The sequence below is a fragment of the Phocoena sinus genome, chromosome 19 (genome assembly GCF_008692025.1).
Source record: "Phocoena sinus isolate mPhoSin1 chromosome 19, mPhoSin1.pri, whole genome shotgun sequence".
NCBI lineage: Eukaryota > Metazoa > Chordata > Mammalia > Artiodactyla > Phocoenidae > Phocoena > Phocoena sinus.
The window spans coordinates 46,622,851-46,635,968 of record NC_045781.1 but is presented as its reverse complement, the minus strand read 5'-3'; the positions used below and the strand labels follow the sequence as shown (position 1 = coordinate 46,635,968).

The 13,118-nt window shown below is 42.3% G+C and overlaps 1 protein-coding gene across 1 annotated transcript in view; it reads left to right on the top strand.

The window, feature by feature from the left end:
- Positions 1-12,251, top strand: part of WDR59 (WD repeat domain 59) — a 108,501-nt gene extending 96,250 nt beyond the window's left edge. Inside the window, exon 26 of the mRNA XM_032611871.1 lies at positions 11,411-12,251. Coding sequence (XP_032467762.1) covers positions 11,411-11,439 — 29 coding nt within the window. The 3' untranslated portion in view covers positions 11,440-12,251. The remainder of the gene's footprint in view (positions 1-11,410) is intronic.
- Positions 12,252-13,118: the final 867 nt, after the last annotated feature.

The following is a 13,118-nucleotide window of genomic DNA, read 5'->3' as shown; positions in this document are numbered from 1 at the left end:
TATTAGAGCTTGCAGAATGATGCTATTCCAGGTGTATCATTCCTTCTGCGTTCATTAGCTAGTATTCTCTATAAAGAACTTTTGTACAGTTTATGTATTGATAGGAAAGTTAAGCTCTTTCCTTAAGTCAGAATTTTGCAAGCACCTAAGAGAGAGCCTTACAAATCTAACAGTGAAATCTTGCTATGGATTTAGATAACTCTTACAAATCCAGTAAATCAAAATATACATTCAGTAAGGGTTAAATTTTTTTTTTTTTTTTGCGGTACGCGGGCCTCTCACCGTTGTGGCCTCTCCCGTTGCGGAGCACAGGCTCCGGATGCGCAGGCTCAGCGGCCATGGCTCACGGGCCCAGCCTCTCTGCGGCATATGGGATCTTCCTGGACCGGGACACGAACCCGTGTCCCCTGCATCGGCAGGCGGACCCTCAACCACTGTGCCACCAGGGAAGCCCAGTAAGGTTAAATTTTAAAAACATTTCTATATGTTAAAAATCAAACATACATTTAGAAAACCAGAATTCTTCAGCATTGAAATGTTGACAGCACAATGAATTAGTTAAATCTTCCTAAGGATTACAATTAAAATTAGATGTTAAATTCTCTAGTATATCAGATTATCTGAAATGTTTCAAACCACTGAAAACTGAATAAAGCCTATAAAAAGAGGCACAATGATTATACAACTTTTCACACCTGGTTTTACACAGTATATATCAAAACTTTATTTCCTCACCATCTATATGTTTATTATTTATGCCTTTTTAGGATTGCAAACTCATCCACTTAGGGGAGCTGAGTAAGCATCGCTAGTTTCCTACCACACCTGAGAGTGTTTCAAGGCAAGATGCCAGAAAGGGCAGACAGAACGTGGGAACTTGGATCCACCAAACCCCATATGGACAAGCCCAGGACTTCCCATGTCTGGCTCTCAAGTCCACATCTTTGAACTGGAGTTAATTATAAATTTTTCAATTCAGAGCATCATACATTCTGGCTGTCTTTCCACCTTCATCCTTACCAATCTTTACTTTTGATGTAGGTAGATGGAATTCGGCACCTCTTCTCGTCCTCCCAACATGAGTTGTAGCCAATCTTCCCGCTGCCTGTTAAGAGCTCACTGGATTCTGCACTCTCTGTTTTGCTTCTGTATCTACCCATCAGCCCCCATTGCACAGTTGTTTGCTGACAAATCAACCTTAGAACTCCAGATGAAATGTGGAACTGTCCCTGTCAAGTTTCTTATTCTTATTGATATTTTTCAGGTAAAGAAATAGCCACTGAGAAATTAAGCAGGTGTTTCTCATGACAAGTTTTCAGCTAAGGAGCCAGGGCTATAATTCAGGAGTACTTTCCCATCATTACTAGTCAGAAGTAGGCACTGTGTGACCTGGATGCTGTCGTTGGGTGTTCGTCTTAATTGTCTCAGGCAGATGTCCTATCTACCTCCCATCTGACCTTTAATTCTTCCTTTTCTTCATATCTAAGGGTAAGAGATCAGTGAAAACAAATGAGCTCGTTTATAAAGATACCATGGTGCAACAACGAATTGATTGTGATATCTGCATATCTTGAACACAAAAATCTCTTTTTAGTCATTATTCACTCAGTTATATAAAATGCTGACATCCACTGACTTGTTGGAGTGGGCTTTGAGGCTTTCAGGTAAAGATATTGTTTAAAGTAAACTGTATTATTCCTTTTACTATTAAGCAATAAATTTCCAATCTAAAGATGGAGATTACTACTGTCTCTCAGCTCACCTAGCCCATTTCTGTTGTTGATTTGTCCTTGTTTTACAGAGTCATTTGCAGTTTCTGTTGCATTTGAAACAATAATCTACTCTGGAAACTCCTAAGTGTAAAAAAAAATTTTATGCACTTGCCTAATTCTATATTAGCTTTAAAAATTCGATATATTTCTTTAAAAGCAGAATGGAAGATAGAATCTACATTATACATTCTAGTTTGGGGCATTTATCATTTTAATAGGGGTGACTGTAAAAAAGGGCTTTAAAATTTTTTTTAATTTATTTTTGGCTACGTTGGGTCTTCGTTGCTGCACACGGGCTTTCTCTAGTTGCGGCAAGCAGGGGCTACTTTTCCTTGCAGTGTGTGGGCTTCTCATGCTGGTGGCTTGCCTTGTTGCAGAGCACGGTCTCTAGGTGAACAGGCTTCAGTAGTTGTGGCATGCAGGCTCAGTAGTTGTGGTGCACAGGCTTAGTTCCTCCACGGCATGTGGAATCTTCCCGGACCAGGGCTTGTACCCATGTCCCCTGCATTGGCAGGTGGATTCTTAACCACTGAGCCACCAAGGAAGTCCAGTGCTTTTGTTTATCTTGCTGATTGTAATAGCTTCCTTTTCCTCATGGACCCTGTTCTTATTTTAAGACTTTGTCATTAGGAGCATTGTGTGATGTTGAGAGTATAGTTGGAAATATCCCAAAGGATTAAAGCAGCCATGTCTTGGCTAGCTCATAGAGCGGAGAGGTCATAAACACCTGATGTCTCTTAGCCTTATCAAGTGATAGTTATGCATCTCGACCCTGGAGAGATTTTGAAAACTCTCAGAGGTTCCCATGGCTGGTTAGCTCTGGCTACTTGAATGCCAAGTTGGGCAACAAGAGCAAACTAATAAAATCTAGACCAGAACTAAAATTCTGTTTTCTATTCATTTGTAAAAGCATTATTGTAGGCAGCTTATGGTGTAAAATCTCACTGTGTTAGTCTGAATTATGGCCCCCTCCCCAAAGATATACACATTCTAATCCCAGGAACTTGTGAATTTGTTATATTACATGGTATCTTAGTCTGTTTGGGCCACTGTAACAAAATTCCATAGACTTGAGTAGCCAATAAACAACAGACATTTATTTCTCACTGGCAGATTCAGTGTCTGGTGAGAACTCACTTCCTGATTCACAGGTGACAGTCTTCTTGCTGTGTCCTCACAGGGCAGAAGGGGTTAGGGAGCTCTCTGGAATCTCTTTTATAAGGGCACTAATCCCATTCATGAGGGCTCCACCTTTATCACCTAATCACCTTGCAAACTCCCATCTCCTAGTACCATCCCACTGGGGATTAGGTTTCAGCCTATGAATTTTGGGGGGACATGGACATTCAGTCTACAGTACATGGTAAAAGAGACTTTGCAGATGTTATTAAATCGAAGATCTTGAGATAGAGAGATTATCCTGGATTAACCAGTTGGGCCCAGTGTAAGCATAAGAGTCCTTAGGGAGGCAGGAGGGTCAGAACAGAGAAGAGATGTGAAGAGGGAATCAGATGTTGAAGTGATGTGCTTTGCAGATGGAGGAAGGGGCCACAAGCCAAGAAACGTGGGCAGCGTCTAGAAGATGGAGAAGGCAAGGAAACAGATTCTCCCCTAGAGTCTGCAGAATAAATACGGCTCTGCCTAAACATTGATTTTTAGCCCCCAAGACCCATTCTTAGACTTCTGACATCCAGAACGGTAAGATAATTAATTTGTTTTACATTAAGGCAAATATATTTTCAAAAAAATAAGTAAAATTACAAGCACTGCTGCAAGTTTTTCCCCTGACCCAGAAAATACAAGGTGAGGTCACTGAAGCAGGGACAAGAGAGCAAAACAGCCCTGAACTCCACAGAAGGTAAATGACCTGTTTGACTGTAGCCTGACCAGCTCTTAGAAGGAGAAATTAATGACCAAGGACGTGTGAAACAAGGAAAAGCTTTCAATAGCTAGAACTGTAGCCAGGATCGCTAGTTGTGCAGATAAGCAGTTGGTATTGATACGGTGAAAGTGACTCTTGCCACCTTCGGAAAATGATGACAGTTATTCAAGGTTTACTTTCTTGGATAGGATAAGCCTTCATAATTCTTTCTCTAAGTCTTTTTAACTCTTTTTAACTTAACAGTACTTTTTTTTTTTTTTTTTGCGGTACGCGGGCCTCTCACTGTTGTGGCCTCTCCCATTGCGGAGCACAGGTTCCGGACGCGCAGACTCAGCAGCCATGGCTCCCAGGCCCAGCTGTTCTGCGGCACGTGGGATCTTCCTGGACCGGGGCACGAGCCCATGTCCCCTGCATCAGCAGGCGGACTCTCAACCACTGTGCCACCAGGGAAGCCCTAACTTTCCAGTACTTTTAAAATCAATACTTTACCTAAATGCAAGAAGGTTTAAATAAATCTATCATGAGAAGCCATAAAATAAATGAAATGATAATTATTGAATGCAATTAAGGACAAATCCTGAACTATTAGTTCCCCACATGGAAGCAAAACACTCCTGTAAGGAGTAATATGGGTCAATCCTGTTAGATTCTGCTAGTTCTAGCTAGAAATCCTTCCAAAAAGAATAATTAAAAAAAAAAAAATAGTCTTGGCTCTGTAGAAAAATACTTTCTTCTTTTAAACTACACAGATTGTCAGGATCTCAGGAAACAAGGCCAGGTTGATCAATGTTTGGGTAGCTAATAAATATCCAGGTTCTAAGTGGGTACATTTATTGAGCATTTATTGTTGATGATTAACAAGATTGTTAATATTATTTTTTTAGTAGATAAATAAATTTATTTACTTATTTATGGCTATGTTGGGTCTTCATTGCTGCGTGCGGGCTTTCTCTAGTTGTGGCAAGCGGGGACTACTCTTCTTTGCAGTTAGCAGGCTTCTCATTGCGGTGGCTTCTCTTGTTGCAGAGCACAGGCTCTAGGTGCACGGGCTCCAGTAGTTGTGGCATGTGGGCTCAGTAGTTGTGGCTCAAGGGCTCTAGAGCATAGGCTCAGTAGTTATGGCACACGGCTTAGCTGCTCCACGGCATGTGGAATCTTCCCGAACCAGGGCTTGAACCTGTGTCCCCTGCATTGGCAGGCGGATTCTTAACCACTTCTCCACCAGGGAAGTCCTTTTAATATTATTAATAATGTAATAACTAATAATAGGTAATTAACAAGGTAATTATTAATATATTATTAATAATGTAAACATTTTTACTAGTAGGAAATTTGTCCTTAACTATATGTCTCCTTTTCTCTGATTTATTCTAAGGGGTAAATATTTGGTTGCTTTATACTCATGGCATGACTTTATCACCAAATTTTGTAAGTGATGTTCAATCTTGTTTAATGGAAGAGTAAACATTAGTGATCTATTTTTCTTTTTTTTCAAATTCTAAAATTGAGATATAATTGACATATAACGTTATATTGGTTTTGGATGTACAACATAATGATTTGATATATGTTTAAATTGTGAAATGATTGCTACAATAAGTTTAGTTAACATCCATCACCTCACATAGTTACCATTTTTTTTCTTGTGATGAGAACTTCTAGATCTACTCTCATAGCAACTTTCAAATGCACAATACAGCGTTGTTAACTATATTCACCATGCTATCCATTACATTCCCAGGACTTATTTATCTTGTAACTGGAAGTTTGTACCTTTTGACCATCTTCAAAAGGTAAAAACTTTTGGGAGTTTGTACTTTTTAACCACCTTCAAAAAGTTAAACTTTGGGGGGCATGGGCGAAATGGGAAGAGGTGTCCAAATGTATTTTTAAAGAGTAATCTAATGATAATGTATAGTCTTTCCATTTTCATTTTAATAGAATATGTAAGGTTATGTGTGGTGACCATAAGAATGGAACTGGGCCCTGGAGGGGATTTTCTGAGCTCTTTTTTTTAAAAAAATAAATTTATTTATTTATTTTTGGCTGCATTGGGTCTTCGTTGCTGCGCACGGGCTTTCTCTAGTTGTGGCGAATGGGGGCTACTCTTCGTTGCGTTGTGCGGGCTCCTCATTAAAGTGGCTTCTCTTGTTGTGGAGCACAGGCTCTAGGCGTGCGGGCTTTGGTAGTTGTGGCTCGCAGACTCAGTAGTTGTGGCTCGCGGGCTCTAGAGCGCAGGCTCAGTAGTTGTGGCGCACGGGCTTAGTTGCTCCACGGCATGCGGGATCTTCCTGGACCGGAGCTTGCACCCGTGTCCCTTGCATTGGCAGACGGATTCTTAACCATTGCGCCACCAGGGAAGCCCCATCTGAGCTCTTAAATGAAGAGTTTCCAGGGGAACAACTGGCTTTTTTAAAAAATTGGAGTATAGTTGATTTACAATGTTGTATTAGGTTCAGGTGTACAGCAAAGTGAATCAGTTATATGTATACATATATCTACTCTTTTTTTTTTTTTTTAGATTCTTTTCCCATATAGGTCATTACAGAGTATTGAGTTGAGTTCCCTGTGCTCTCCAGTAGATCCTTATTAGTTATCTATTTCATATATAATCGTGTGTGCATGTCAATCCCAACCTCCCAATTTATCCTCCCCCACCTTACCCCCTGGTAACCATAAGTTTGTTTTCTACATCTGTGACTCTATTTCTGTTTTATAGATAAGTTCATTTGTACCCTTTTTTTTAAAGATTCCACATATAAGCAGTATCATATGATATTTGTCTTTGTCTGACTTACTTCACTCAAAACTGACTTTTTAAAAAAAATTTTATTATATATGTTACAAATATTTCTTTCATATTTGTTCCTTATATATATTTGTTGTTGTTGTTTATCTTTTGGCTGCACTCCACGGCATGTGGCATCTTAGTTCCCCGACCAGGGGATCGAACCTGTGCCCCCTGCATTGGCAGCTCAGAGTCTTAACCACTGGGCCACCAGGGAAAACTGGCTTTCTGAAGTCAAAAGGGAGAGACCCTGGTGGATGTGTGTATCCCCCCACCCCAGGATCGGTGCCTCCCACCCACCTCTCCCTGTGCTTTCTGCCCCTCCCGTTGTAGCCCCACCCATATTGCAGCTGGCTCTGTCCCTAGAACATAAGCTCCCCCAGGACAAGGGCCATTTTTGCCTGCCTCCACATCTCAGGCCAGGCACAATCCCAGGCATGTGGTAAGTGCTTTAACAAGTACATAGCCTCTTGGAGAACCTTGCCCCAGTGCTACAAGGTTCTCCAGCTACCTAGCTACCTAGCTCGTGCTGTCACTGAGTCTTCAAAAGGCCATGCCACCATTCTGTCAAACCAGTTGCTTCAGGATGGTGGGGACATGATAAGACCAGTAAATTCCGTGCGCATGGGCCCATTGCTGTACTTCTTTTACCGTGAAGTGAGGTTCTTAATCAGAAGCAGTGCTGTGTAGAGTACCATGATGATGGAGAAAACATTCTGTAAGTCCATGGATGGTAGTTTTGGCAGAAGCATTGTGTACAGGGAAGGGAAATCTGTATCCAGAGGAAGTGTCTACAGGCACACCTCGTTTTATTGCACTTCACTTTGTTGTGGTTTGCAAATACAGTGTTTTGACAAATCGAAGCTTGTGGCAGCCCCGTGTCGTCAGATTACGGTTAGTGGGGGTTTTTTTGCAATAAAGTATTTTTAAATTAAGATATGTACTTTTTTAAAAAATGTAATGCTATTGCACACTTAAAAGACTACAATATAGTATGAACGTAACTTTTATTTGCACTGGGAAACCAGAAAGTTCATGTGACTCACTTTATTGTGATATTCACTTTATTTTGGTGGTCTGGAACCAAACCTGCAGTATCTCCGAGGTCTGCCAGTATTGCAATAAAGACAAAATGCTGCCCCTTCCATGATGGAAACAGTCCAATGCAGTCAAGCTGCCATCAGGTGGATGGCTGAGCACCCCAGAGAATGGTTCCGTATCAAGGGCTCGGTGTTGTTCTCTGCTTCTGACCAATTGGACAGTTGGTGGTCATAGCCAGGTCATCCTCAGTGAATGCAAGTCCATATTTCTGAGCCCATGCGTAAAATTCCATCCCCGCCACTATGGCCACTTTGTTCATGAGCCCATTGGGTGATGACAGGAGTGGCTGGGGAAAGAGGCTGATTGGTAACCATGAAAAGGTCATCCCATCCACTTGATTATTAAAATCCTCTTTTGCTGAGTTCACTCTTTGGTGAGAATTCACAGGAGGCAAAAATATCTTCTTCACATTTTTTGCCCATTTGGAGAGGCCTCTCCATATACCTCTTTCCCAAAATTTCTTTGTCCCCAATTTTCCAATCATGTCCCTTCCAAGTCCCTGACCATCCAGCCAAACCATTGGCTACAGCCCATGAATTGGTATAGAATCCCACATATGGCCATTTCTCCTTCCAAGCTAAGCGTACAACCAGGTACACTGCTAGAAGTTCTGACCCCTGGGAGGATTCTCCTTCACCATCATCTTTTAGGGATGTCCCAGAGAGGGGCTCTAGTCCTGCAGCCGTCCACTTGTGGGTGGTACCTACGTATCTACAGAACTGTCTGTAAGCCAGATCTGAGTCATTACTTCCTTTGTCAGTTGATGATAGGGAACTGCCCATGAAGCCATAAGCACAGCCTGGGAGAGGCAAGACAGAGTAGCAGGGGTGGGACCACAGGCATTGGGCCACTTCATCGTGTAACTTACTTGTGCTTTCAGGGCCTGCTTGGGCCAGATCGTGTATATACCAGTTCCATTTGATGATGCACACCCAACATTATGGTTTGGTGGGTCAGATAACACCCAGTTCATGATGGGCAGCTCAGGTCACGTGGTAACTTGGTGGCCCCCATCAAGTGTTCAGTCTCTAGTAAGGCCCAGCAGCAGCCAGGAGCTGTTTTTCTAAAGGAGAGTAGTTATGTGTGGATGATGGCAGGGTCTTGCCCTAAAGGCAATGCTGTGATTCACCCTTTCTCTGCCTTTTTGTTCTATTTGCTAATCATACTGGTAAGGGTGATCTTTTTTTTTTTTTTAAAAGAAGATGTTGGGGGTAGGAGTTTATTAATTAATTTTTACTGTGTTGGGTCTTCTTTTCTGTGCAAGGGCTTTCTCTGGTTGTGGCAAGCAGGGGCCACTCTTCATCGTGGTGCACGGGCCTCTCACTATCGTGGCCTCTCGTTGCGGAGCGCAGGCTCAGTAGTTGTGGCTCACAGGCCTAGTTGCTCTGTGGCATGTGGGATCCTCCCAGACCAGGGCTCGAACCCGTGTCCCCTGCATTAGCAGGCAGATTCTCAACCACTGCGCCACCAGGGAAGCCCAGGGTGATCTTTTGATTACCCTGATTAATCTTTTGATTGAGCGATGTGTTGTTTCAAATGCTAATCTCTTATAGAAGCACTCTTACAAGACACACCCAGAAATAATATTTTACCAGCTCTCTGGGCATCCCTTAGCCAAGTCAAGTTGGCACATGGAATTAACCATCCTGCATGGTAACTATTAGCCACATGTGACTATTTCCATTTAAATTAATTAAAATTTAAAATTCAGTGTCTCATTCACACTAACCATAGTTCAACTGATCACTAACTAGTGGCCACATATTGGACAGATACAGAACATTTCCATCCTTACAGAAAGCTCTAGTGGACAGCACTGCTTTGGAGGATGAAACCAAGAATGGAAAAAACTCTCTGACTTGACAGAGATCAAAGATAAGTCTGTGGAACCATCAAGAGAAACACTCTTCTCTTAAACAACCCCAGAGTATTAGATAATGGCAGGATGATGGATGGAGGGTCAGGGAAGGGTGGTAATGTTTTTGAAACTTCAGCCAGCCTCCTCGGACATCCATATTCAGGTATGTATATGCAATTCCAATTCCTCTGCCAACACAATGATTATTAAAAATCTCCTTCTGCACAGCTTTCTTCTAGTGTGGAGGCCCCAACATTGTTTCTGAAGTTGCTAAACCTTCTGAGAATCTGATGCAACTATTATTCCCTGTCTCCACCCAACCCAGCCCATTTTTCTGTATATGAAATGAGGGACTGGGGAAAAGATTGGAAGATATGTTTGTAATTTATGTTCCTGTTTTAGGCAGAGTCACTTATCTGCTTCCAAAGACAAAATGAAAATGAATCTATTTTCTGGGAAGATGTGAGTAGATAGAGCCCATAAGTTGGAGTTTTGTGTGAGTGAACGATGGGCTTTTTGCCAATTCTGGTAGAGCTCCTATGGCCCTTTCTAGTAATAATCATTGCTAACATTTATTGAAGTGTTACTGTGTACCAGGCACTATGCTAATTGCTTTGCATACTTTATTTAATAGCAGTCCTCTGAAGAGATTACTAATGTTAACTTTTCTTTGCAAGTGAGGAGGCAACCAGAGGTTAAACACCTTTTCAAGGTCACGCAGCTTCCACCTAGCAGAGCCAAGATTTATCCATCTGCCTGCAGAGTTTGTGCTCAGAGCCTGGCACTGTACTTTTTCTTGATCATGTCCCTGGTATTGTGTTTATTATTCTGTGTTGGGTTTCATCTATCTGTTATGTGTCTCTCCTTCAAGACTGAGAGCTTCTTTTTTTTTTTAATTTATTAATTTATTTATTTTTGGCTGCGTTGGGTCTTCGTTGCTGCACACGGGCTTTCTCTAGTTGCGGCGAGCAGGGGCTGCTCTTCATTGTGGTGCGCGGGCTTCTCATTGCTGTGGCTTCTCCTGTTGTGAAGCACGGGATCTAGGCATGCGGGCTTCAGTAGTTGTGGCACACGGGTTCAGTAGTTGTGGCTCGCGGGCTCTAGAGCACAGCTCAGTAGTTGTGGCACACAGGTTTAGTTGCTCCGCGGCATGTGGGATCTTCCCAGACCAGGGCTCGAACCCGTGTACCTGCATTGGCAGGTGGATTCATTTTTTTTTTTTTTTTTTTTTTTTTTTTTTAGCAGGCGGATTCTTAACCACTGCGCCACCAGGGAAGCCCAAGACTGAGAGCTTCTTAAGCAGAAAGTCAGTGCCTTACTTACTCAAGTGTGTAGTTGATTTTGGCGACCACAGCCATTCCTATTTTTGAGCTCTCCCCGCCACCACCACTGGCTTTGTAGAGTTTACCTCCCCTGTGACAGCATCAAAGGATAAGAAGCACTCTTTCCCTGTCGCAGGCCCTTAGGGTATGGACATAGGACCTGGCTTGGCCGATCACTTCTCCCACCTGGGACACAGAATCTTGAACTAGCAACACAAAGAGGATGATACGGTTAGGCCTTGTTCACGGTGATGGTGGTAGCATCCTGACCAAATGGTTTCTGCTAAAAAATGGTGTCTGTCTTTCTGCTTGCTGACCCTCCACTGCTGCCTTATTTCCTGTCCATTTCCCAAACCCAGTTAGTTCTCCTCCCTCCCATCTATTTCTTCCAAATATTCTTTTTGTGTGTGTAGCGTTGGTTTCTGCTGCTTGCAACCAAGAATCATTACTAACACGGTCAGCTTTGTATAACCAAAGGATGAGGGTAATGCTTTAGTAACTGTTTGTTGAGTGAATGAATGAAATCTCTTAAGCTGTCAACATGTCTTATAGAAGGGTGGACTAAAAGGGGGAAATAGGCTATAAGAATATAATATGAATATGCTATAAGAATATAAGTATGTTATAAGAAAGTGAGGTAGGGAGGAATAGTTTTCTGCTTAAATTCTTCTCCTTTTAACTTGCCAGATGTGCTTGCTGTAATGTGGAAGCTCTGACAAAGACAAGACATGGGACAACTGTCATTCTTAAAAATTAAATTTTTAGAAAAGTTTTTTAAAAAATTGTCATTCCAAAAATTTTTTAAGAAAATTAAAACTTTTTAATTTAAAAATTCTTTAAAAAATTCTTTAAAATACAGTTAGAAAAGAAAATCCCTCTGCTTAAATCTGAGGTGCAGGTCTTCAGCCTCCTCTGAAGCTTCCTATAAATTCCACTGTGAGTCTCTTCAACAACTGCTTTTCAAACACATTTCTCCCTGGTGGGAGAATTAAGATCTCGCGTGCCTCGCACCATGGACAAAAGAAAAAAAAACAAAAAACCTCATTAAAGTTTTCTATAGTGATGGCATATTGTCTTGATAATATTTTGGGTATATTGAGTTACATAAAATATATTATTGAAATTAATTTCACCTGGTTCTTCTTATCTTTTTAATGTGCCTACTAGGCAATTTCAGTTTCCATTGGTGGCTTCCACATAATTTCCCGTAAAACTTTATTAGGTTTACACTTAACCAATTTATTGAATATCTACCCTGAACTGGGCCATGCAGAGAGGAATGTGTCAAGTACCACTGGAGTACACAGGGAAGAGAGCCGTGCCCACAGCATTAGGGAGGCCTTCAAGGAGGAGGTGGCATCTGCCCTGGTACTCACTCTCCAGAAATCAGCAAGACGTTCAAGGGTGTGGTCTCGCTGTGGGCTTTGCTCCCTTCGGCATTTTAAGAGCATGGAAGACAGCACCGTACACCTCTACCCTATGAAAACCTGACAGCGACACGTGTCCTGGCTTTCCAGCAAAGGGTCGAATCAAGGTAAGGGATATTCTGATATCTGAACCTTAATCTCAGTATCTGGCCCCATACGCTTAGTATTTATATCATGAAGTGAGCAGTAGACAAACATTGCTGGAAAAGTTGTTTGCCTTTCAAGGACATCTAAATAATGATTTCTAAAATATAGTGCCAAGTAAAGCATACTGTTTTTTTCTGTTTGTTTACAAATTTACTACTGATTTAATATTCAGTTGGGTTTGGGAAGTCATCCTCAGCTGCTACTGTGATAATCTTTGAGTTCTAGGGGACTTTGAAATGACATTGCTAACCAGCCAATTTGCTCTTTGGATTAAGTGTAGCTTCAGCCTGATCCCAGGGGAGCTCTCGGATGTGACATGTATCACTGAGGTTGTCCTTCCACACACAGCCAGAGGCAAGGGAGCAGGGCTGTTGTACTCCCACATAGATTAGTCACTGGCCACAGGCTTCCCTCCAAGGATGGTGCAGAACCTTCCAGGCATCTCCAGACAAAGCCGTGGTGGCCAGCCAAGGGCAGGAGGAGGGTGTAGGGGTGAGCAGTTAGCAGCCAACACCCTGGAGCTGGAGGACAGGTGCATGCCCCAGTGAGGGCATCTGGACGGGACACCAACAGTTCTGTCACAGTCACACTTTGGGAAAAACCATGGCAAGCCTCAGTCCTGCCTATGGTGTCTCCTGCGGCTGCACAAGAATCAGGCTAGTCTTTGGAGCACCTGCTATTACTCGCCTGGCCATTCCTGTTCTGGACTGTCATCACCTCTAAGGTGGAGATACCTTACCAGACGAAGGGGAAATTTCATCTTGCAGTTGCAAGACTATGCAGTCAGGATGAATGGCTCTCATCTGTGTGAGAATTTTTTT